At 42.9% G+C, this 27028-nt stretch overlaps 1 protein-coding gene across 1 annotated transcript in view; it reads right to left on the bottom strand.

Moving 5' to 3' along the window:
- The window catches only part of LOC138738980 (protein Niban 2-like), a 177510-nt gene that overhangs the window by 26260 nt on the left and 124222 nt on the right, over nucleotides 1-27028 (bottom strand). Inside the window, exon 8 of the mRNA XM_069890284.1 lies at nucleotides 8700-8862. Within this exon, the coding sequence (XP_069746385.1) occupies nucleotides 8700-8862 (163 nt within the window). The remainder of the gene's footprint in view (nucleotides 1-8699; nucleotides 8863-27028) is intronic.

Here is a 27028-nt window from a genome sequence, read left to right as displayed (position 1 = left end):
CTTTTCAGCTGGGTTAAGTATTGCACAACCTTAGAGGTATGCACTTTGGGAGATCAAATGTATGAGGAACATATACAGTTAATGGCAGAACTCTTCAAAGTGAATTTGCAGAGTGACCTGGGGATTCAGATCACTGATCCTTGACAGTGGTCATGCAAGTAAATAGAGAGATAAAGAAGGCATGTGGTGTGCCTGGCGTCATTGGGCAGGGCACGGAATGTAAAAATAAGGAGGTTCTGTTGCAGCAGTATGAAAGCTTGGTTAGGATGTTGTTGGAATACTATGTACAACTCTGGCAGCACCATTACCAGAAAGGATACAGGAGGTTTACCTGCTTTAGAAGCTATGGGGAGAGAATGGAAAAACTTGGGTTGTTTTCTCTGGAGCGCAGAAGGCTGATGGGAGACCGAAAAGGGGTTTGTGAAATAATGAGAGGTATTGATAAGGTGGACAGTCAGAATCTTTACCCAGGGTGAAAGTGTCACACACTCAAGATCACGGGTTTGAGGAGAGGAAGCAGAAGTTCAAGGGAGATTTACAAGGCAAGCTTTAGTTTACACACACAGTGGGGCGGGGAGGGGGGGGGGGGGGTGATACCTGGAATAAGCTGCCAGGAGTTCAAGCAGCATATTTTTAGCATCATGTTCAACACAGACATGTGCACTGAAGAGTCAATTCCTGCCCTATACTATTCTATTAAATATTAATTTATTCACAACATGGTTAAAAAACTGACTCTGGCCATTGAAACCCATCCTGCCCAATAACAGCCAATTAACCTACCAATGTATGTTTTGGAGAGTGGGAGGTAACTGGAGCACGTGTAGAAACCACACACAGGTGGCATGGAAAAGGTGCAAACTTCTGGATACCGTGGTGGATTCAAACCCAGATCTCTAGTGCTGTAATAGCGTTGCACAAATCTCTACGCTAACCAAAGCAGGGGTGTTGGGAGCCGCACTTGGTTTCAGGGGCATTTAAAATGAAACTGAGCGAGAACCTCAGCAAATGGTTGGAGTCGATGTCCCCGACGACAACACCTGCGAGGGGTGCAAACAACTGCAGCTCTTAATGAACATGTTAGGGAACGGGCTGGATCTGGAAGGGCTCTGGATAACTCAGAAGGCAGAGGAGGTGATAGAGAGAACGTGTAAGAAGACAAGAGGCAGGTAGCAAGGTGAATGTTAGGAGAGGGAAGGGGAAATAGACAGTCAGCACAGAACACCCCTTGTGGCCGTTCCCCTCAACAATAAGTTTTGCCTACTGTTGGGGTGGGGTGGGGGGGGGGGAATGTCCTAGTGCATGGGGGGCGCAACCCTTTACTATGCGTGGGTCAGATGGTTTGTCAGTGGTTGAACGACAGGCCAGTGATGCAACCATAAAGGAAATAAATAGATGGGACCAATGAAATGAAGGCATCTTCAAATGTGGAAATGCACCAAAAATCATGAGTTAGTCATTAAAATGACACCATTTATATTAAAAAAAAATAGAAGTCAAAAAGGAGAAGAATTAGTCATAATGAAGACAAAATAACTATTCCCAAAGCAGACAGCAGTGAGGGGGGGGGAGAAAGTCATAGAGGAGAGTGGATTATCACACAAAGGGGAGTGGGGCTCTCACGCAGAGAGAGGGGTGTGTCACAGAGAGATGATGAATCACATATCCAGAGAGGAAGTGAAAGAGAGGGGGATTTACTCACAGAGAGGGGAAGCCGCCGCACACACAGAGAATGATTCACGTCGACAGGGAATCCAATGCAGCGGAACAGGGTTGGCACCAGAACATGTCATGGGGGGTGGGGGGGGGGTGAAATTAGGACAGGGGGACACATTTAAAGACTTGCTCAGCTGGGGGTGGGGGTGCCGACCTACCTACCATGAAACTCCACCCTGCAGTGGCAATACCATCCCTCCAATGGAGCAGAGAAACGGATAGTGGGAGAGTGACGCTGCTGTGGGTGGGGGCAGAGAGTCACAATACCTGAGGGGGGTGGGGATGTGCAATGGCCACAAGTAGGTGTCGGTCATAGTACCTTATTTGGGGGACAATGCCCACAAATGCCCCCCTTGGCACCGACGCTGCAGAGGCAGATGATTGTAGAGAGATCGAGATATCACACAGAGAAATGGTGTCATACATACACACAGAAAAACTCACACAGGAAGTGTGTATGTGTGTGAGAGAGAGAGGGTTGAAAGAGCATTACAGAAAGAGGTGGTGTTGCAGAGAGAGGTGGATTCTCACAGACACTGGTCTCTCACAGAAGAGATGGGCCTCATGTAAAGGATAAGGCTCTCACAGATAGCGGGATAATGTCACTGTGCGAGGGGAGGGGGGGGGGGGGAAGAGTCCCGGGTAGTGGAAATCACATACAGAGAAAGGGAACTGCGCACCGAGGGTGAGCTATGTACGGGTGGTGGGGGTGGGGGGTGGGGGGTGTGGGGGAGAGCAATTGCGTCCCAGACAGGAAAAATTTGGACTAGCCCACGGGCCGCAGGTTGTCCACCCTTGTCCTAGTGGTCGGGTCTCTGGCACAGAGTCTGGCCTTTCGGCTCAGAAAGGAATGGGGGGAGATGAGGAGGGTGATGGGGTAAAAATCAATAGTTAGGGGAACAACAGAAGGTTCTGCGCACAAGATCAAGGCTTCAGATGTTACATTACCTCCCAGGACCCAGGCTCAGGATGCTCACAGCATTCTCAATCAGCCAGATGTCATGGTCCATGTTGGTACCAATGATATTGAGAGGAAAAGGGGTGTCATTTTTGAGAGAAAAGGCAAGCAATTAGGAAGGAAGCTAAAAAGCAAGACCTTAAGGGTGGCAATTGCTGCAGGTGCCATGTGCCAGTGAGGGGAGGAATAGGAAGATAATGACAGAATGCATGGCAGAAAGGATGGTGTAGAGGCCAGGGACTCAGATTCATGGCTCTTCTGGGTATCTCCTGAACAAAAAGGAAGCATTTCACCTGAACTGGGGCAGGTGTGAGAGTGGGGTAGCAATAATATTCTGGCAGCAGGTCAGACACAGGATTCTGTAGACACTGTGGTTAAGTGAAAAAATGCTCATATGCTGGAGAAACTCAGCAGGTCAAACAGTGCCTTTTTATGTAGCAAAGGTAAAGATCTATCACCAATGTTGCAGGCTTTCAATGGTGATGTTTCTTTACTTTTGCTATATAAAGGCACTGTTTGACCGGCTGAGTTTCTCCAGCATTTGTGTTTTTTTCGCATATCCTGGCAGCAGGTTTCCTGGAGGTGTTGGGGAGGGTTTAAACAAGTTTGGCCAGGGCTGAGAACCAGAATAAGAGGGCAGATAATAGAGCAGATGGCAAAAAGGTTGATGTAATGTGTTGTGAGTTTGTTTGACCTTCTAAGTTTCTCCAACATGGTAATTTTACTTCCATCACAGTGTCTGCAGACTTTGGTATTTGAATCACCAATATAGACAGGATTCAGAGTTGGATGGAGAAGTGACAGATGGAGTTCATTCTGGACAAATGTGAGGTGATGCATTCTGGAAGGTCAAATTTGAAAGCAGAGTGCATAGTTAATGGCAGGATTCTTTACAATATTGAAGAACAGAGGGGCCTTGGGGGTCCAAGTCCATAGATCTCTCAAAGTTACTGCGCGGTTTGATAGGGTAATTAACTAGGCTTATGGTATGCTGGCCTTCATTAGTCAAAGATTGAGTTCAAGAACAATGAAGTAAAATTACAACTCTATAAAATTCTTGTTATTTGACACTTTGAATATTGTGTTCTCTTCTAGTTGCCCCATTGCAGGAAACTTTAGTTGGAAAGGGGTGACCTATACAAGTAGGAATGGTTGCACCTAAACTCAAGGAGAACCAATATCTTGATAGGGAGATTTGCTAATGCTGTTGGGGGGGGGGGGGGGGGGGGGGAACTAGATTCACAGAGGGATGGAAATCAGAATGAAGAGGCAGTTGGTGCATGAGTAGGGCCAGCTTGTTGGGAGTTTGTGTGGAAGGACAGGCAGATGGGGCAAAACTACAGTCAGTGGGATGAGTTGCAATGCAACAGGGCCACAGAGTCAAAACTAATAGATACAGGGCTAAAGGTTTTGAATTTAAATGCACACAGCACAAGAAATAAAGTGGATAACCTTGAAGAACAGCTCCACATTGGCAGGTATGATGTTGTGGCCATCACAGAGTCATGGCTAGAGGATGGATGACATTGGGAGCTTAATGTCCAAGGATACACAGTGTATCGAAAGCATAGGCAGGTAAGCAGTGGGGGTGCCTTGGCTCTGTGGGTAAGGAATAACATTAAATCATTAGAAAGTGGTAACAGAAGGATCAGAAGAAATTTTGTTGAGTTAAGAAATAGCAAGGGTAAAAAGACCCTATTGGCAGTTGTATATAGACCTCCAAACAGTGGATGAAAATTACAACAGCAAATAGAAAAGGCGTGTTAGAAGGGGTATGGGTCTTTTTTTAATGGTGGTCATGAGTTATTTTAACATGCAAGTAAGACTAGGAAAACTAGGTTGGAAATGGATCTCAAGAGAGAGAATATGTAGAATATGTTTTAGAGGGTCTTGTTGATGAGCCCACAAGGAGATCAGCTACACTGGATTTGGTGTTGTGTAATGCATCAGAAGTGATTAGTGAGCTTAGAGTGAAGGAACTATTACAGGGCAGTGATCACCAATATGACTGAGTTCTATTTGAGATTTAACAAGGAGAAACTAATGTCAATGTGTCGGTATTTCAGTGGAAGCAAGGGAAATTACAGTGGCGTGAGCGAGGAATTGGCCAAATTAGATTGGAAGGGAGAACAAGAAGGGAAGGCGGCAGAGCAAACAGTGGATGGAGTTTCTGCAAGGAATGAGGAAAGTGCAAGATAAATACTTACCCAAAAAGAGGAAATATTCAAATGTTGATGGAGGTGCAGGTAGTGTTGAGAAAACATGGAGGCTGCGGGTCTTAAGCAGATTGGGAGAATGGGCAGAGAAATAGCAAACTAAATACAATGTTGGAAAGCGTATGGTCATGCACTTTGATAGACATAGTCTACTTATTTAAATGGGGAGAAAATTGAAAATATCCCAATGCCAAAGGACCTTGAGCAGGATAGCCTAATGGTAAACTTGCATTTGATTCAGTGGTGAAAGGCAAATACAATGCTGGCATTTATTTCAAGAGGAATAGAATACAAGAGCAAGAATGTGATGTTGAGGCTTTATAAAGGACTGGTAAGACCTCACTTGGATACTTTGAGCAGATTTGAGCTCCTCGTTTAATAGCAGATGTGTTGACATTGGAGAAGGTACAGAGGAGGTTCACAAGGATGATCCCAGAAATGAAAGGGTATCATACGAGGTGTTTTAAAAGCTCTTGGCCTGTACTCATTAGAATTTGGGAAAATGAGGACAGATCTCATTGAAACAATTCGAGTGTTGAAAGTCTTGGCCAGAGTAGATGTAGAAAAGTTGTTTCCCATGGTGGAAGAGTCTAGGTCTAAGACAAGAGGGCACAACTACAGGATTGTAGTTATGTCCACTTAGGACAGAGGCGCGGAGGGATTTATTCAGCCAGAGGGTGGTACATCTGTGGAATTTGTTGCCACAGGAGGTTGTGGATGCCAAGTCATTGGGTGTATTTATGATTGATAGGTTATTGATTAGCTAGGGCCTCAAAGGTTATGGGGAGAAGGGAGGAGGAGGGGCAAAATGTATCAGCTCATGATTACATGGCGGACTGAATAACCTATTTCTACTCCTATGTCTCATGGATATGGAAGCTATGGAGAGGATGCAGAAGAGATTTACCAGGATATGTGCTGGATTGGAGAATGTGTCTTATGAGGCAAGGTTAACAGGGTTTCTTTGGAAATGCAAAAGGTGACCTAATAGAGATACACAAGGTTATGAGAGGCATAGACAGGGTGGACAGTCAGCACCTTTTCCCTCTGGCAACAGTAGCAAACACTTGAGGACATCAGTACAAGGTGAGGTGAGGAAAGTTTGGAGGATGTGCCAGGTGTCATTTGCTTTTATGCATTCAGCCCATCAGCTTCTGAACCGTTCCTATCCATGCACTTGTCTAAATGTCTTTTAGATATTACAACTCTACTTTCCCCTTCCAGCTTGCTCTACATACCCTCTGATTCAAAGAGTTGTCCTTTGTGTCCCTTTTGAACTTTATTGCTTTTACTGAATCTCTGCCTTCTAATTTTAAAATCCCCTCAAAAGACACCAAAACACCTCGTCGCTGCTGCTTCTGAGTTTATAAAACATCTATGCTGCAAGACTTGTACGCTGCAGGGAGAAAAGTCTCAGCCTAGCCAGCCTCCCCTTATGATTCAGGTCCTCCAGCCCTAGTAACATTTGAACCAGACACCACATTTCAGAGTCTTCATCCGCAAGGTTGTGCCAACCTATATAAACCTACTTCATGTTCATAACCTTTCGATCCCTAACAACATGCAACCATCCATTTTTCTTACATCTATGTGACAATTGAAGGGATTTTTAAATACTTCGATTGCTCCAATTCCTATTCCTACTGCTCCCCCCACCCCCACCCCCACACACACAGAGCGAGGCATTCCAGATGCTCCCCATCTCCGTTTTAAAAAGAAAAACAACTTCCGATTTCTCAGCTCACCCTTCTCCACTCACCTTAAATGGATGACCTCTCACATTGGTTATTGTCACCCCCAGGAAAAAGGTGCAGGCTGTCCACTCTATCTCTGCCTTTCAAAATTCTATACACTTCTATTAAGTCTCTTTTCATCCTTCTTCACTCGAAAAAAAAAAACATTTCTCTCTCTTTCAAACTTTCTTCATAAGATATGTTCTCCAATCCAGGCAGGATCCTGGTACATCTCTGCTGTGCACGCTCTCTCAAGCTTCCAAATTTTTCCTACAATGAGATGACAAGGACTGAACACAATACTCGTAATGATGGTCTAGCCAGAGTTGCACAGAGCTGCAACTTGACCTCGCAGCTCAATTCCGACTAATGAGTGGCAGCGTACCATATGCCTTCTTAACCACCTTATCAATTTGTGCGGCAACCTTAAAGGATCTATGGATTTAGACTACAAGACATGGAGTGGAAGTAGGCTATTTGGCTCATCAAGTCTTCCCTGCCATTCTATCATGGCTGATATACTATCATTTGCAACTCCATCCTCCAGCCTTTTCCATTTCTGTTCAAATCAAGAACATATCTATCTGTCGTAAATGTTCCCAATGATTTGCCTCCATAGCCAGTGTGGCAGCAAATTCCAGAAATGCACCACCCTCTGGGTAAGGAAATTCCTCCTCATCTCTGTTCTAAAGGGACATTTTTGTGTTTTGAGGCTGTATCCTCTGGTCCCAGACTCCCCCACTCTAGGAAAGGATCAATCTATCCTGTCCTTTCAGTATTCAATTGGTTTCATCTTTCTAATGTCCAGCGAGTACAATCAAACACACCCTAATATGATAACACTTTTTATTCCAGGGATCATTCCAGTGAACCTCCTCTGGACTGTCTCTAATGCCAACATATCGTTCCTTAGATAAGGAGCCCAAAACTACTCACAACTCTCCAGGTTTGGTCTGATCAATGCCTTATAAAGCCTCAACGTTACATATGTGCTTTTATATTCTATCCCTCTCAAAATGAACGCTGGTACTGCATTTCTCTTCCTTACTACCATCTCTACCTAAAGCTTAACCTTAGGGACTTGGACATTAAGATTCCTCTCTTCCTCCAAGCTACTAAGAATCCTGCCATTAACCATGATCTTCAGCTTTAAGTTCAATCTTCTAGAATATATAATTTCACACTTTTCTGGAATGAACTCCATCTGCCACTTCTCTCCCCAACCATGCATCCTGTCCATATCCTGTTTAACTTCTGACAACCTTCAACACTATCCACAGCACATCTAACTTTCATGTAATCTGCAAATTTACGAATCCACCTCTTCCTCATCCAAGCTATTTATGAAAAGAACAGATTTCTGTGGACACCATAAGTCACTGACCTCCAAGCAAAATATGCTCCATCTACTACTGTGGGCAAGCAATTCCCAATCCATGAAGCCAAGTTTCTAACTTTCCTGTGAATATTTTGCACATGCTTTCCGGCTAATAAAATCTTTCCTATGGCAGGGCATTTAAAACTACTCTTAAGTGTGGACTCTTGTAATATGATGTCCCAGGTGCTGTACTCTATACTCTGAGCGATGTCCCAGCTCCTGTACTCAATGCTTGGCATAAACATCACCATTCTATCTACCTGTATCACTACAGGTATACAATCCTTTATCTGGAATCCTTGGGGGACAGTGTGTTCTGAATTTCGGATAGCCAGATTTTAGCCCGCCCGACTCGCGCTGCAGGTATCCCCCTGTTCACCCAACCATTCACTGTTCAAACCCTTCCTTGCTTTAAACTATTAAAATGCAACACCTCGCACTTATCCAAGTTAAAGTCCAGCATTCATTCCTTGTCTAACTTTCCCAGTTCATCTAGATGCTGCTGTAATCTCCGATAACCTGTTTCACTATTGTCTATACCGCCACTTTTGGTGTCACCTTCAAACTTACTATTTATGCCCTACATGGTCAGCCAAATCATTAACATAGAGAACAAACCACAGCACTGTTTACAAGATCTTTTGGAAGTGAGTCCCACTTCTCAGTCACGAATTGCACTGCTCCAGATGTTTTCAAACCTCTTAGCTTGTTTGCCACATGTTCCTTCGAGCTAATAATTTGATCAAGATCTGGACGAATCCTGCTTTCCAATCCAGGACGAGCATCTTCACACTTTTGTAAAACAGCTTTATATCGGGCTTTTGTCTGCTCCAGAACCATCTTTTGCACAGCCTCTGTGATCTTTGGGCACAAGGGAAATAAAAGTCAATAAAAATCATATTGATTAAATCAACTTCATGATTGGATCATTTTCATTTAGAAGTCAACATTCCTCTGTATCAATTGGTTTCAGTTTCATCACAGCTCAATATTCACATTTAGAGCTAAATTGTTTTTAACTGGCACATGGAATAGTTGTTACGGTAACATGACTCAACCTCAGCAGATTATTTTGTCCCTCTCGTTAACAACAAAAAAAACATTCAAAATTTAAAGCAGAAAATACAAGAAATAGTGCCTTGAGTCAGTAGATGAGTCAGTGTTCAAGAATTCAGCTGAGGATCTGAATGATTACACCAGGATCATTACAGACTTTATTAAAACAGCTGTGAGTGAATGTGTCCGCACCAAATAGTTCAGAATTATGCCTAACAATGAAATCTGGAATCCTGAACAATACACAAGGAACAAAGCCATCTCCTAGGCAAAATAGAGATTCCGGATGAAAATGGAAACAACTTAACAGCTGTGGCAGGGCCTAAATGACATAACCTGCTACAAAACCAAATCCAGTGCAGTAGGAGAAAGCAAAGCTTTGGTCCCACATGAACACAATATCCTCTATGCCTGATTTGACCATAAGAACATGGAAGAATCACAGCACACCCTAATGTCCCCGATGATCCTCTACTGTTCATATCTGAGGATGATGAGCAGGCTGTCTTCAGGAGAGCGAATCCAAGGAAAGCATCCAGTCCAGGCAGAGTACCCGGCCAAGTATGGAAAACCTATGCTGACCATCTTACCAAGGTATTCACAAATATCTTCAACAACTCACTCCAGTAGGGTGTGTTACCCACCTGTTTCAAACAGGCCTCAATTGAACCTGTGACCAAGAAGAATGTGATAAATGACTACCAACCAGTGGCACTCACAGCAATGAAGTGCTTTGAGAGGTTGAAAATCAGCTCTTGTATGAGCAGCAACATGAACCTGTTCCAATTTGCCTACCAGAGCAATAGGACAAAGGCAGATGCTATCTCACTGGCTCTACACAAAGCCCTGGAGCACATGAACAGCGAAGATGCTCTTTACTGACTACAGTTTGGCATTCAACACCATCATCCCCTCAAAAATGATCAGCAAACTCCAAGACCTACACCTCAATAACCCCAATCTGTAATTGGATCCTAGATTTCCTCACGACAAGTCCACAATTAGTGAGGATAGGTAAGAGCATCTCTTGAACAATCTCCAGGGCTGTGTCCATTGTCCCCTGCTCTACTGTATATGTCGTATGATAATAACACCATCTACCAATTTTCTGATGATACCATGGTAGTGTGTGGTTATAAAAGGGGGCAAAGAGTCAGCATACAGGAGGGAGATTGAAAACTTGGCTGAACGGTGCACCAATGATAACCTTGCACTCAATGTCTCCAAAACCAAGGATCTGATTGTTAACTTCAGGAGTGGAAACCAGAGGTGTACAATCCAGTGATCATTGGGAGAATAGAGGCAGAGAGAGTGGGCAAGTTTAGAACCTAGAACACGACAGCACAGTACAGGCCCTTGATGTTGAGCTGACTCGTATATTCCTAAAAAAATGGGCTAAATTCTCCCTACCCCGTAACCTTCCATTTTTCTTCCATGCATGTGCCTGTCTTTTTCTTTGGCTTGGTTTCGCAGACGTCAGCTGCAGGCTCGTTTGTGGCTGACAAGTCCGATGCGGGACAGGCAGACACGGTTGCAGGGGAAAATTGGTGGGTTGGGGTTGAGTGTTGGGTTTTTCCTCCTTTGTCTTTTGTCAGTGAGGTGGGCTCTGCGGTCTTCTTCAAAGGAGGTTGCTGCCCGCCGAACTGTGAGGCGCCAAGATGCACGGTTTGATGCCATATCAGCCCACTGGCGGTGGTCAATGTGGCAGGCATCAAGAGATTTCTTTAGGCAGTCCTTGTACCTCTGTCACGGTGGCCAGTGGAGAGCTCGCCATATAACACGATCTTGGGAAGGCGATGGTCCTCCATTCTGGAGACGAGACCTACCCAGCGCAGTTGGATCTTCAGCAGCATGGATTCGATGTCTAAGAGTCTCGTAAATGCCCCTAAAGTTTCACCCTCCAACACCATCCCTGGCAAGGTATTCCAGGGATCCACAACCAATGGTCCCTCTAAGTTGTGTGAGTACGCACAAAGGAGGCATTGCACACTCATTTGCTCACGTGTGCGAGCACACACCTTCCGTTTTGTGAGAGTGTGCTGTGCATGTGTGCACACAGCTTAGAGGGAGCACTGCCCACAACTCAATCTGTAAAAAAAAACTTACCCCTGATGTCTCCCCTAAACTTCCCTCCACTTACTTTGTACACGTCTTCTGGTGTTTGCTATTCCTGCCCTGGGAAACAGGTGCTGGTTGTCCCCCCTATCTATCCCTTTCATAACTTTGTACACCTCTATTAAGTCTCCTCTCATCCTTCTATGCTCTGAAGAGAAAAGTCCCAGCTCTGCTAACCTTGCCTCAGAAGACTTGTATTCCAATCCAGGCAATATCCTGGTGAGTCTCCTCTGCACCTTCTCCATAGCTTCCACATCCTTCCTATAATAAGGTGACCAAAACTGAACATAATAAGTGTGGTTTCACCAGAGATTTGTAGAGTTCCAACATGACCTCTCTAACTCCTGAATTCAATCTCCCTATTAATGAAGCCCAACATCCCATAGGTCTTTTTAACTATCCTATCAACCTTGAGGGCTGTAGGGATTTGGGACCCAAGGTCCCTCTGTTCATCCACTCTTAAATAACAAAACATTAACCCTATACTCAGCCTTCTGGTTTGTCCTTCCAAAATGCATCACCTCACACTTATCTGCCCATCTCTGCATCCAGTCCGTATCCTCTTGTAACCTTTGACAACCTTCAGTCCATCCACAACTCCTCCAACCTTTGTATCATCCACAAACTTACAGACCCATCCTTCCACCTCTTCATCCAGGTCATTTATAAAAAAAAAATCACAAAGAGCAGGGGTTCCAGAACAGATTCTTGTGGCACTCCACTAGTCATTGACTTCCAGGCAGAATACTTTCCTTCCAATATTACTCTCTGCTTTCTTCCTACAAGCCAATTTTTTATCCACACAGCCAAGGTTCCACTGATCCCGCACCTCGGAACTTTCTGGATGAGTCTGTCATGATGGATCGAGTCAAATGCCTTACTAAAATCCAGATAGGCCACATCTACCGGCCTACTCTCATCAATTTCTTTTGTTACCCCCTTAAAAAAAACTCAATTAGGCTTGTGAGGCACGACCTTCCCTTCACAGAGCCATGCTGACTATCCTTGAGTAGTCTGTACTTCTTCAAATGTTCATAGATCCTATCCTTAAGAATCCTCTCCATTAGTTTGCACATCACTGACAAAAAGGATCACCGGTCTATAATTCCCAGGATTCTCCCTGTTAGCTTTTTTAAACCAGGGGACTACATTTGCCATTCTCCAATCCTCTAGCGCCTCCCCTGTGGCCAAAGAGGATTCAAAGATCATAGCTACTGCCCCAGCTCTCTCTTCTCTCCCTTCCCACAGCAACCTGGGATATATTGTATCCGGCCCTGGGGACTTGGATTTTAAAAAAAATTATTTCTTGTTTTAAATATATTTAACAACAACCATGCAAAATACAAAACATCCCTCCATCCCCTCACTAGTATGTCCAATTAAACAGGAAAAAAAGAGAAAACAAAGGGAAAGAAACAGAAAAGTCCCATTGTCAATGTGTACAGTAAAACACACAGATGGTACCACAGTGTTAAAATCTTTAGAGGTCTGGTGGCTAGTCAATAGCAATCATAACCCATATGGTGGTGCCAGTGAGGTACCTACATGCTCTGAATAAGGCTGCCAGAATTTTAGGAACGTATTCTATCCTTTCCTAAGACTGTATGTGACCTTTTCAAATGGAATGTAGCTATTTCTTTCTGAAGGCCACCTATCAAAGAGGAGATGGGAGTCAGATTTCCATGCAACTGCTATTCATTTCTTGGCCTCACATACAAGGTAATTTCTGTGAATTTAATTTAGAACTTAGCAATCTACCAGCACTTGTAAAGTTCCCCAGAAGACAAAGCTCTGGGTCTGCAGGGAAGGTGGCTCCTGTCATCTTAGTCAGGATGTCACAAAGGTCATATGAGAAAGGCCTCACCTTTCTGCAGACCTGGGTAGAATGTAAGAAGGAACTAACATTTATACCACACCTAAAACGCATCTCTGATAACTCGGTGTGTATTGGTGTAATTTCTGTGGGGTGAGGTATAGCTGATGTAGAAAATTATAGTAGATCAATCTTTTTCTGGCATTGATAGTTGCCAACAAACTTCCCTGACAGAGATCTGACCAGAGTTGTTCATCAATGGTTATATGTAAACCTCACACTAGCTTTGGGCCCTTGCTCATCAGTAAAAAGTACATTCTCAAAATAAATATGTATCTAGCTCCTTCATGGAGTAGTTTCTCGATTTCATCAAGCCTGGTAGTCATTTCAGGGCTCAATTTCCCCTTAAGGAAGTATCTTAGCTGTAAGTAACAAAATAAGGACTTGTTGGGCAAGTTATATTTCTTCTTCAACTGTTCAAATGACATGAAAAGTCCTTTTTCATTGCAATCTTGCAGACATTGTATCCCATTATGATATCAGGCTTCCAGAATTTTGTTGTTCCAAGTTATGGGTATAGTTCATTTTGCTTTAAAGGTGTTTTCGGTGACAGTTTTCATTTCAGTCCAGAGTCTTGACAGGTTTCACACCATATTCTAACTAAGTGTTTTAAATTGAGGTTGGCTATGCTGTTGGCTATAATTCTGGAATTCCATTTATAAATAAAATCATTGAGCCCTAATTTAACATGAATTAAAATATATTACGATGAATCATTGGACCCTAATATAAACAAGGTATGCACTCTGTCTAATGTCCCTGTTCTGTTCTTTGAGATAGGACGTTAAGCGAGCCATTTTAAAAGGAGCAGTACCAGGGATGGCCACCCTGTGGCACAGCAGATGTTTAAGAGTGTCTAAAATGATTAACTACAGTATTGTTTATCTTGGCGGGGAATTCATCACATGGATGAAAGGGGGGGGTCCTGTTGCAAACGGGGCAGGGTTGCCACCAAACGGATTGGGGGGGTGAGTACCGCCGAACAGGGTTGGGGGGGCTGAGTACAGCTGAACAGGGGTGGGGGGGGTGAATACTGCCAAACAGGGTGGGGGAGTGAGTACTGCTGAACAGGGGTGGGGTGGGGGGTGAGTACTGCTGAAATAAGTATCATTTGGGCTGCTAAATAATATTTTTTTGAAACTGGCCAACCAGATGTCTCCTCATCTATAATCCCATGTTAACCTTTCCAAGGATACTCTGGGTCCTTTACAGTTCCCTATAAATTGCCCAACATGCTTGTTAAGAGTTTTTAAAATGGTTTGATGTGGTAGAATGGGCAAGGAATGGAAAACATACTCCAATCTCGGCAATATATTCATCTTTACACAGTTGATTCTGCCAATTAGAGTGATGGGCAAGTTCAACCCACCAATTGAAAAGTTCAACCCACCAATTGAAATCTTCTTCAATTTTACTAAGAAACAAGAGGTAATTAAGTTTGTATAAATTCTGAAGATAATTTTCAACCATTATTCCAAGGTATTTAATACCACCCGAGGGCCACTTGAATGGGCTTGTTTGCTGGTGCTCAGTATAATCAAAATTTGTTAGTGGGATAATTTCACTTTTTTGCCAATTTACCTTGTATCCTGAAACTTCGCCGTAAGCTTTTAATAGACTCCATAATTTAGAGAGGGAATTAACTGGATCTGTAAAGTACAGGATTACATTATCTGCCATAAGGTCAATTATGTGATTTGTCTGAGCCATCATGAAACCCTTTATCTCTGGGTCTTGCCTAATTGCCTCTAATAAGGGCTCAAAAGCAAAGACAAAAAGTCCTGGAGATAGGGACAACCCTGTCGACTTGACCTACTCAAAGGGAACGTTGCTGAGATCTCTCCATTAGCGGTGACCCTGGCTTTGGGTCTCTGATAAAGATATTTGACCTAATTAATAAACAATTGCCCAAACCTGAGTTCAGCCAAGACCTTTAAACAAAATTTGGCCATTCCAAGCCTGTTAAATAAAGTTATTCCCTCTGCTTCAAATAATTTTATTTTATGGGACACGTTACATGCCTACCTTAGGGGATAGATAATCTCATATACAAAAGGCATTAACAAGAAATACATGGCAACATAGAAGGGCTGGAAAGAAAAATTCTGAAATTAGAAAAGGAGTTCCAACAGTCTGGCTCCAAGGAAGTATATAAAGTGCTTCTAACAAAAAAAAACCTCAAGTATAATACACCACACACTTTATAAAATTGAAAAAAAACATCCAAAGAACTAAAAGATATGAACAGGGAGAGAAAGCACAAAACCTTGTCCTGGCAACTGAAAACAGATGAAGGTTCGAGAACAATTAACTCAATTCAGACTGAAATGAGCTCAGTCTCATACAATCCAACATAAATTAATGACACACTTAAACAGTTCTATGCAAATTTATAAATAAGAATGATGACTTGTTATCCACTGTTGAACTGCCCAAACTTGACCAAGAAGATCAAGCAAATTTGGACCTCCCTTTACCCAAAAGAAATTGAAAAAGCCTTAGGCTTACTTCAGTCCAATAAATCACCAAGGGAGGATGGTTTTCTACCAGAATTTTACAGAGAATTTAAGGACTTACTTATACCCCTCATCATGGATATAATTAATTTAGTGTCTAAGACCCAAACTCTCCCCGAATCATTTTCTACTGCCATAATTACTGTGATTCATAAAAAATCAGAAACCCATTAAAATGCTATTCATTTACACCCATTTTATTACTAAACTCAGACTATACATTCATTTTTAAGGCCCTAACAGGATTGCCCAATACTTGCCGAAATTAATAAATATGGACCAGAGTGGCTTTATTTTGAAACGCTGATCAGCTAACAACCCACATAGTTTCTTTAATATTATCCACTATGCAAAGTCGAAGGCCAAGCCAAGTGTCACTATAGCTCTGGATGCTGAGAAATTCTTGATATTTTTAGTAAGATCCAACACTTCCTCTTCCTTAATCTCCACATTGTCCAGCACTCAGGCCTGTTCTATTCCAACCTCACCCTGATCAAGGTCTTGTTCACTTGTGAATACTGAAGCAAAGTATTCATTTAGGACCTCCCCAACCTCTTCTGACTCCAGCTACATTGCCTCCTTTAACCTTTAGTGGCCCTATCTTCATTCTTGTCATCTTTCTGTTCTTTACATATGCATAAAACACCTTGGGGTTCTCCTTAATCCGACATGCCAAGGCCTTCTCATGCCCCCTTTCAGCTCTCCTATGTCATTTCTAAGATCCTTCCTTGCTACGATATACTTCTCATCAGCCCTTCCTGTTTCCTATATCTAATGTATACTTTCTTCTTCCTCTTGACTAGTTGCCTGACCTGTTTTATCAGCCATGGTTCCCTTTTCCTACGATTTTTTGCTTGTCCCAGTGGGACAAACCAATCCTGAACCCAGCACAAATGGTCCCTAAACTTCCTCCACATTACTTCTATTGAACAATTATTTCTAATTTATTCTTGCTAGTTCCTGCCTCATCCCTTTCCTAATTATCCATTCCCTAATTTAGCACTTTCCCATTTTATCTGTTTTTATCCTTTGCCATAGCTGTGCTGAAGCTAAGGAAGTTGTGATCACTCTCACCAAAATATTCCCCCACCGAGAGGTCCGCCAGGTTCATTCCCCAGAGCTAGATCCAGTATGGCCTCTCCTCTCGTTGGCCAGTTCGCATACTGTGTCAGGAATCCTTCTTGAACACACCTGACAAATTCAGTCCCATCAATCCCTCTTGCAGTTAGGAGATGCCACTCAAAATTCCTGGGTGTCCCTATTTTGGAAATTTAAATTCCTGGGAATCCCTATTTCAGAGAATCTTTCCAGGACCCAACACATGAATGCCATCATGAAGAAAGCAGAGTAGCACTCCAACTTTCTCAGGAGTGAAAGGTTTGGTCTGACATGGAAAACCTCGGCAAAAGTCTACAGATACGTGGTGGAAAGTGTGTCGACCAGCTGCACCACAGTCTGGTATGGGATCGCCATAGTAGATGTAGCCCAATACATCACAGGTAAAACGCTTCCCAGCATTGAAAGAATCTACATGGAATGCTGTTGTCGGAGACCAGCAGCAATCATCAAGGATCCACTCCACCCAGAACACTCTCTGTTCTCACTGCTGCCATCAGAAAAGAGGTACAGGTGCAACAAGACTCGTACCACCAGGTTCAGGAACATTTGCTACCCATCTACCATCAGACTCCTCAATGACAAATTCAATAGAGACCAACTTAAGGACTCCTACTTTACACAGTTTATTATTGAATATTTGTCTTCTGCATTGCATAGTTTGTTTGTAATTTCTTGTTTAATTTCTCTCCTGCATATGTACCTCCTCTTAAGTATATATTTTTTGCACACTACTGACAAGTAGAAATTCTGCCTGGCCCGCAGAAAAAGAATTTCAGGGCTGTATGTGATGTCATCTATGCATTCTAACAATAAACCGGAACTCTGAACGTTAATTAGTGGGATTTTCTATATCTGTGGTATGTCATGACTTCAAAATCGGTTAAAACTTTGAGGTTGCAATGATGATTGATTTCCAATGAGTGCCGCATACAGGGACTTCAATTAAGCTTTCGACGTGATCCCGAAGATCAAGGCACATGGGATCCACCGATACTTGGTAGATTGGATTCACTGGAGGTGACAGTCAGGGGTCCAAACACGCCAGCATGGGCCAAGGAGGCGAGCACAGGGGCAGCGACACGGTCACATGCAGGAAGCTGAGAATGGGCAGCACAGGGCAGGGTTAGAGGGGAGACTGAGGCTTGACCAGAATTGTGTTGATCAAAGAAGACACAATGCTGTTTGCTTAATTGCACATCTGACCCTTTCATTTTGCAGCGACATTTAGCAGTTTCTACAACTGGTGACCCTGTTATTTCGCAGCATCTTCCTAACAAAGATGAAAGAGCCTGCCGATTAAAAACATCATGGTGGCAATCAAGGAAGTCAAGCCGGATGTCCCCACCCTTCTTGCCATCAACACACGAGTGTGGTTTTTGATGCTAGAAGCACGGTTCCTTTCACTGAATGTCGTGAGTCAGCTTGCTCGTGGCTCGCCTCCCAGAGGTAGAGGACGTGCTGCTTAATCCTTACGAGACGACACCACACGACATGCTTAAAGCAGCCATCTTGGAGCAAACTAGACTGTTGATCAATCCTGCACTTTGGAGCTTCAGGCAGATGGCAATCTTGGTGATAGAAGGCCATCACAAATGTCCTGGAGATGGCGCAAGCTGACCGGAGACAAGAGGATCGATGGTGATATCTGGAAGCAGAAGTTCCTCCCTTGCATGCCTACAAGGTCATTCAGGGGCACTTGATATGCATCGATTAACATGTAAAACAGATTGACATCGTCATGGAGACTACCTATATGGTTCAGCTGGGTACGTTCATGGCAACAACCACGAAACCAGAGAAAACGGAGCTCAAGCCACAAGTTGCAGCACTCACCACACAAGTTGAGGTTTTAGTGACCCAGCTAAATCACCCCAGTTTTTGGTCCCTTCCACAAACTGCATCCAGGAAATGACGAGGCCTGGCAGTAGAGGCGACTGCTGCTCAAGGGCAAACCAGCCATTACTTTCCCCTGAACGACTGGCTCTCTCTCTGGTAAACAACATCTCATCGATGCAGGCGCAGAAAATGTTGGTCATTTCTCCCAATCCCTAAAAGTGCTGTCACCATAACTCGGCATGTGTCCTCTTATGTTACTTCTAAAATTTTGCCCCCTAACCCTTAACTTATGACACCTCATTCCAATCTCTCCTACCTTCAAGGGGAAGAGCCTATTCTGTAGAGAGCTGTTTCCATTATAACCATACATTTGGCCCTGCGGTGGAGCGCTGTGTCTCCACTCCCTGCTCTCTCTGGGTCTGCACCAGTGTTGCCATTACAGAAGCTCCGGCAGCATTCAAGATTACTGAAAGAGGCACAAGAAGAGATTGCACGGGCTTTGATAATTTTTTTATATCCTCACTCACACCAAGTGAAGTTTTGGAGAGTTGCCAATGTATTTTCTTTTTGTTCAACAAGGGAAATAAGGATAATTTTAGAAATGATAGGCGGGTGAGTCTTAAACAAGGGCTAAGGAAGCTATTGGATACTTAGAGAAGAGATGATGTTTATGCATTCTTGAAAAGACATGGTCAGATTTGGGAGAGCCAACATAGCTGCGTGGGGAGGGTTTCCATAATACATGCAACATTAGAGCACAGTACAAGCCCTTCAGCTCATGATAAACCTATTCTACAACAACCTATTTTGCTACCTCACATCTATTACACCTTATTATTCTTACATCTATATCCCCATCAAAGAGTCTTTTGAATGTCCTTATTGTGGCAGCCTCCACCACCAGCTCCGGCAATGCATTCCAGGCACCCGCCACTCTGAGTTTTAAAAAAAACTTACCTCTGATATCTCCACAATATTTTTGCCCACCCACTTTAAACCGATATCCTCTGGAATTTGCTACTCTCGCCCCAGGAAAAAGGCGCTGGTTGTCCACTCTGTCTCTCAGCTCCTATTAATCTTACATATCTCGATTAAGTCATCTCTCCTCTTATATTGCTCCAAAGTGAAAACCCCTACGTCTGCTAACCTTGCTTCATATGACATATTCTCTAATCTAGGCAACATTCTGATAATTCTCCTCTGCACCCTCTCCAAAGAATCTACATCCTTTCTGTATTGAGGCGACCAGAACCGAAAACAATACTCCAAGTGTTGCCACATTACTTCATAGCTCTTGAGCTAAACCCCGCTGAATGAAGAAGACCAACACACCATTCACTTTCTAAATCACCCTGTCAACTTGCACAGCAACCTTGAGGGATCTAAGGACCTGGTCCCCACAATCACTCTGTTCCTCCACAGTGTCATTAAACCATGAACTCTACCTTCAAGTTTGATCTTCCAAAGTGTTATCCCAATTGAACTCCATCTGCCACTTCTCCACTCAACTCTGCATCCTATCTATATCCTGTTGTAACCTATGAAAATGTTCTACACTACCTCCAAAACCTACAACCTTTGAATCATCTCCAAACTTCCACTTATTTCAAGTTATTTATAAAAATCAGAGTAGAGGTCTCAGAACAAATTCCTGCAGAACCCCACTAGTCACTAGAATACACTCCATCTATTACTAACCTCTGCTTTCTACAAACCAATTATGAATCCATGCAGCCAAAGTTCCTTGAATCCTATGCCCCCTAACTTTCTGACTGAGCCTACCATGGAGAGAACCTGTAGAAGTTTGATAAGAGTATTTGATGACATGCCAAATCTCTTCAGAGTTCATAAAAATTAGAGGCATCTGTGTGCCTTCCCATTGTTATACCTAATTGAGGTTCTTAGGTGTCAAATATGGATATTGAAGGATGTTCAGATGAACTTCAGCAAGCCATTTCACAAAGTACCTCATGGTATTCTAATATAGAAAGTAATGAATCCACAGAGTGAATCCTTTTGATGGTTTGAATTCAAAAGTGGATGGCCCATAAAAGAGACGATGAGATGAGTTCATTGTCACGTTCATCAGTACAAAGTGCAAATGCAGTGAAATTCTAACTTGCTGCCATACACAAGAAGCACCAACTACAATGGTGCAAATTAAATTAACTCAATATGCCAAGACAGAAAGAAAGATAATAAATATAAAAGGATAGATAAATAAATATCAGAGTTGCAGTTAACGCAAGAAAAAAAAGTGTTGCAGACAGATATTATGGTGTTGCAGTGATAGTTTACAGTTTGGTTAGGGTAGTACAATAAGGTTTAAGGGGGGGGGGGGGAAATAATCACTCTTGAGCCTTAAGGTGCTTGTCTTCAGGCTTCTTTACCTTTTGTCTGAAAGAAGCAACAAAAAGAGATTGTTACAGGGTGATGGAGATCATTTATGGTATTGGCTCCCTTCTCAAGCTAGCGTCTCATATTGATATCCTCAATGGACAGGAGGTTGATGCCTATGATGCACTTAGCTTGGTTTGCCACTTTCCAAACCAGGCTGAGAATGCAACCAGTCAGTGTTCCTTCCACAGTACACCTGTAGAAGTTTCACAGAGTATTCAACATCATGCCAAGTTTCCTTAGACTTCTTAGAAAAAAGTGTGCCTTCTTCACATTTGCCTCAATGTGCTGGCTCCAGGAGAGGCCCTCAAATGTGTGGTTTCTCAGGAAGGTGAAGGTACGAACCATTGCCATTGGTGTCCTGTTAATGAAGTCAGCTGCATGGTTCCTTCCCCAATAAGCTCCTTGGTCTTGATGACACTGAGAGCAAAGTTGTTGTTCTGGCAAACCTCAATCTGACTCTTGATCTCCATCCTCACCATTCCAGTTATTCGGCCACCAACGATGGTTGCATGAGTGAACTTGTAGATTGTGTTGGAACTGAAGTTGGCAATGCAATTATTAGCAATAGGAAAAGGAAACTAAGCACAGTCTTGAGGTGCCTCAGACAGGATAATGGTGGAAGGGTGTTTTCCGGCGGAAGGCTTGTGACCTATTGCATTCTGCAGGGTCGGGTGTTGAGACCTGTTTGCAATAGTTTCAAAATATTTGACTGTTCAGAAATGGGAAGGAACCAAAGAGGGAGGACAAGATGATGTCAACATATGAGGAGAAAGTTTAGTGGAAAAATAATCAGTCCAAAAGGGCAAAAAGAATCAGGCAGTGGCAGGGTGATCATGTGCAGTGATGGTCTGGAGATGATACCCTGATGACAGCTGGTAGGATTTTCATCTGAGGGTAGATAATAAGGAGGTGTCTAGCCTCAGCAATACAAGTCAGTATGCCAGAGGTGAAGATGGGGTTAGTGAGGAGTGAGTAGAGATTAGGGCATGGGGGTGGGGCGGGGTGCTGAGGCAAGAATGGCATTAAGAAGTCCGGGTGGTTAATGTCCTGTCAGCAATGGGACATGAAAAGGTTGAGAGCATGAAACTCGTTGGAGGATGGTCTCCAAGAGAAGGATAAAAGGATCAATAGTTGGGGGTTGGGATTCCTTTTCAAAGAAATCTCAGAACTAGAAGTTATTATCATGAACGAGTCATGAAATATAGTGTTTTACAGCAGCAATCATAGTGCAAACATTCCTATTACAACCATCTTCCAACATTACTATTAAAGAAAAGTTAAAAAATAGTGCACGAAAAGTAAGGCAGTGTCTTTGGTTCATTGATCATTCAGGAAACTGATGGCAACGGGAAGTGCTCGTCTTTCAGCTCCTGTACCTTTTTCCTGATGGCAGGAGAGTGAAGAGACATGACTTGGGTGGTGGGGTCTTTGAGGATAGAGGCTGCTTTTTTAAGACACCGCCTCACATAGATGTCCTTGATGGAGTGAAGCCTGGTGCCTGTGATGTTGCAGGCAGAGTTTAACAACCCTCTGGAGTTTATTCTCGTCCTGAGAGTTGGTGCCTCCATATCAGACAGTGATGCAAGCAGAATGCTCTCCATGGTATACCTGTAGAAGTTACTAGACTCTTTGGTGACGTACTGAACCTCCTCAGACACCTCACAAAGTATAGCCCAGTGGTTCTCAACCTTTTTCTTTCCACTCACATACCACTTTAAGTAATCCCTATGCCATAAGTGCTCTGTGATTAGTAAGGGATTGCTTAAGGTGGTATGTGGTGGAAAGAAAAAGTTTTAAAACTACTGCTTTAATGGTGTGACAGAGTATATAGGTATGTTTTTGGGAGATAAATTGGGAAAGGTTTGTTAGAGTAGGTCACATACAAACACTTTAAAACTGATCCTATTTGAAATACTGGTGCTCTGCTAATGCTAGACATATTGGCCCCACAGCCTTTGCAAGAGCTTTAGAGAGTGCCCAAGAGACTTCGCTAATGGATTGTTTACAAAAAGGCAACAGTGGAAAGAGCTTGTTGGAGCCGCCTTCTGTCTGGAAGAGAACTTGCTGTTCTAAGAGGGTCATGTGGTTTGGAAAGCAGAGAGAGTTCAACAGGCTTACTTCCTGACACACGTAGAGAGAGAGAGAGAGAGAGAGAGAGAGAGAGAGAGAGATCACTTCGACAGTGTTACAGTCAGTAACAGCAGCTGGGACTAGAACAGACAAGCTGGCAAGCTTGTGGAAAATCTTATTTGGAAGACGGGTTGTGAGTTCTTAATTCAGCCTGGTCAAAGCCCTTGTGGTTCATGCAAGAGGAGAGGAGTGGCTGTCTAAAGTTTCACTTGAAATAAGAAAAACAAGAAGGAACTCTGTGGTGACCTGAAAGAAAGAGGTTATCATCTGGAGAACCCTGAAGGAGCAAGTTTCATCAGCAAGACACTGGAGTGGCTGATTAAAAAGAAACAAACTGACAAGAGTCTTCCTGAGTGGTAACCATTTACCTTTCAAGCACCAAAGCCTGGTGAACTTTATAAATGTTAAATTCTGTGCAAAGTATAAGAATTGCCCGCAACCAGTGAACTTGGAGGAATGAGAAGTGAGATTGGACTGTGAATCAAAGAACTTTTCTGAACTTACACACATACACATGCGCTTAGAATTAGAAGGGGGATAAGTTAGGTTAGTTGTCAATAGTGATAAGTTAAAGTGTGATTCTGTTTTCATATTTAAGGATAATTAAAAGCGATTTTGTTTAAGTAACCATTTGTCTTGGTGAATATCTATTGCTGCTGGGTTTATGGGTTCTCTGGGTTCGTAACAATGATACCCCATTGACTCGCTATGTGCACGGTTTCATAACTCCAAAGGAAATGGGACAATAACAATTTTTCTCAAGCAAAAATATTTCAGTAACAATTGGGTCTATAACAGCGATTCTCAACCTTCCCTCCCCACTCACATACCACCTTAAGCAATCCGTTACTAATCACAGAGCACCGATGACATAGGGATTACTTAAAGCAGTACCTAAGTGGAGAGAAAAAGTTGAGAACCACTGGTATAGCCGCTGGCGAGCCTTTGTGACTGCATCAACATGGAGGCTCCAGAACAGAACCTCGGAGATCCTCACACCCAGGTATTTGAAGTTCTTGACCCTCTCCACTACTGAGCCCTCAATGAGGTCATATTCCCCTAACTTCCTCCAGTGGCAGAAGCATTCAGTATCATGTTGTAATGCGCGTGTAGAGGTACAAAAGTGAGATTTTTAAACAGAATTGATGCATAGAGGGATCTGGGAATCCAAGTCCATAGCTCCCTGAAAGTGTCATCCAAGTAGATAGGGTGATAAAGAAGGGATATAGCATATTTGTCTTCATTAGGTTGGGGCATTGTGTACCAAAGTAATGAGGGCATGTTGCTATACAAGCCTTTGGTTAGTCTGTACTTGGAATACTGTATGCAATTCTGGTCACCCCATTACAGGAAGGAAAAAGTATAGAAGAGATTCACCAGGATGCTGCCTGGATTACAGGGTAAAAGCTACAAGGAGAGCCTGGAGTGTTTGGTGACTGAGAGGAGTCCCGGTAGATGTTCATAAAATTATGAGATGCATAATTAGGAATGACAGTCAAATCATTCCCCCCCCCCTCCCCCAGTAAAAAAAACTATCCAATAATAGAGGACATGCAATTAAAATGAAGAGGGGAAAGTTTAAAGATGATAAGCAAGGCAAGTTTATTTTTGTATTTATTTTTACACAGAGTGGTAGGTGCCTGCAACAGGCTGCCAGGGTTAGTGGTGGAAGAAGATACAATAACAGCATTTAATAGGCTTCTAGTATGAATATGCAGGGAAGAGGTTTAGTTTCATTTGACATCATGTTCCTGTACTGTAACCCTAATACTCCATGTTCTATAACTTTGAGATTCAGCTTCTCCTTGTAACTTGGGCTCTCCACTCCTGGCAACATTCTCAATTGCTCCACAATGATCAGTGCTGGGTCCTCCGTTGTTTGGAATCAATCATTTAGGAAAAAAAGTAATTAAACAAGAAAATCTACTAGGGTCAAATGCAATGCACAAAGGTGCTGGAGAAACTCAGCAGGTCACGTAGCATCGACAGGAAGTAAAGGGTAAGCAATGTTTTGATTCCTGATGAGTGACCCTTTGTTTTTCAAGTTCAAGTTAAAATTTATTGTCAAGTATACACTCTGACATTGAATACATTCAGACATTGATTCATTGTCCTGCTGGCCAGGCACAATTTCTAATTACCAGTAGCAGTAGATGAATGTATGCAAAAGGACGAAAGGTAAAATACAGAAAATAAATATTCAGTAATAAATAATGAACAAACTAAGTGTCCTTAAATGGATCTCTGAATGAGTTTGTTGTTCAGGAGTCTGATGGTTGAGGGGTGACAGCTGTTCCTGAATCTGGAGGTTCGAGACCTGTGGCACTTGTAGCTCTTTACTGATGGCTGCAGAGTGAATAGAGCATGTCCTGGGTGATGTGAATCTTCACAATTGCTGCTGCATGACAGCGTTCCATGTAGATGTTCTTGACGGTGGGGAGAGATTTGCGTCCAAGATGGCAGTGCCCATGACCAGAGGTTGCAAAGGACTGTTGCAGGGTGCCAGATATTGGGGAGAACATGCCCCATTTGAGAAGGAGGAGACTACCCACAGTATGGTGACCAAGGCAGCAAGCCAGTGAGGGGTTCTGCAGCTGAAGAACCCACAGGCGCTGGGCTACAGAGGACTCGAGGCGAGGAAGCTGTGCAGGCTGCAGACTGCTGGCGACTGCGGTCAAGGAATCCACACCAGGCGACAAACTGCTTAGGGAACATGCAATCATTAATTGATTTAGGTTTAGAGGATTATCAGATTTCCTTTATCTATTTAACTTTAGTCGTGGCTAAGAAATGTATAGCACTTACTGGAAAGATAAAAATATATTAACTTTAGATAAGTGGTATTTGGAGATGAAATTTTGTTTGACTATGGAAAGGATATCTTTTTCAATTCAGGATAGGATGTCTTTTTATAAGTTAAAGTGGACTCCGTTTGCTAATTATATGCATTTAGGTTTGATTTAAATATATGTTTAAGCGTGATATTTTAGTATTGATAAAATTTTTTTTTGGTTGTTAGAATTTTTTTTTAGGTTAAGTTTTATCTCCTTTTTGTAAGTGGGTATTTTTTTTCCATATATATTGTTAATTTTATTAACTCTTCACTCTTTCTTTTGGGGGGCGAGGGCTGGACTAATTTTAAGTTAGATTACTAATATTGTGTTACAATTAATGGGGGGGGTTATTTTGTGTAGTTTTCTGATGTAATATTGTAATCATACAATTTAATTTTGTTTTCTTTAAATGTAATTCTCTATTGTATTCATGTTATAAAATTTTAAATAAAGTCTTCAAAAAAAAACTGCTGGAGACTGGCATGAGACGGGCTGAAGGGTTGGCAGGTATTGGAACTGGGAAGCGAGAGAGTGCCGAGGGCGCTGAAGATCTCCTGATCGTGTTAGAGGTTCAGATTTGGAGCTCGGGCTGCCGATGGTTTCGACTGGACTCTGTGTGGGTGGAGGTGAATCCATGGAGATGCGTTGACCTCTCTTTTGCTTCTCTTTCTCCGAATGTACGAAGCGCTTCGGGCAATTTCTGCTGAGGGCGAATCTGTCTGCCATTTGGCAGATGAAAACAAATTCCATGCAATATTGCACTCTCCACTACATGACAATAAAAGAATCTTTTGCAGGGCTTTCTGCTCAAAAGTAGTGGTGCCTCCATTTTCAGCCATGATGCGGCTAGTCAACACATTTTCCACTACGCATCTGAGGAAATTTGCCAAGGTTTCCAATGACACATTGAACATCCGCAAACTTCAAGTCAAGTCACTCACCTTTATTTATCGTTCATACCGTGCTTGTACTGTAAAAACCTAACAAAGTAGTCACTAACGTGTTTTCCTCACAATGACATTATCATGAGGTCTTCTGAGGTCGTGACTCCCAGGAATTTAAATTTGCTCACCCTCTCCATTTCCCCAATGGTCAATTGATCGAACACCTCTGGTTTTCCTTTCCCAAGGTCTACATTCAGCTCCTTG

The sequence above is a fragment of the Narcine bancroftii genome, chromosome 1, assembly GCF_036971445.1.
Source record: "Narcine bancroftii isolate sNarBan1 chromosome 1, sNarBan1.hap1, whole genome shotgun sequence".
Lineage (NCBI taxonomy): Eukaryota > Metazoa > Chordata > Chondrichthyes > Torpediniformes > Narcinidae > Narcine > Narcine bancroftii.
Note: the sequence above shows the minus strand (reverse complement) of the source record. Positions and strands in the feature narration are given on the sequence as shown.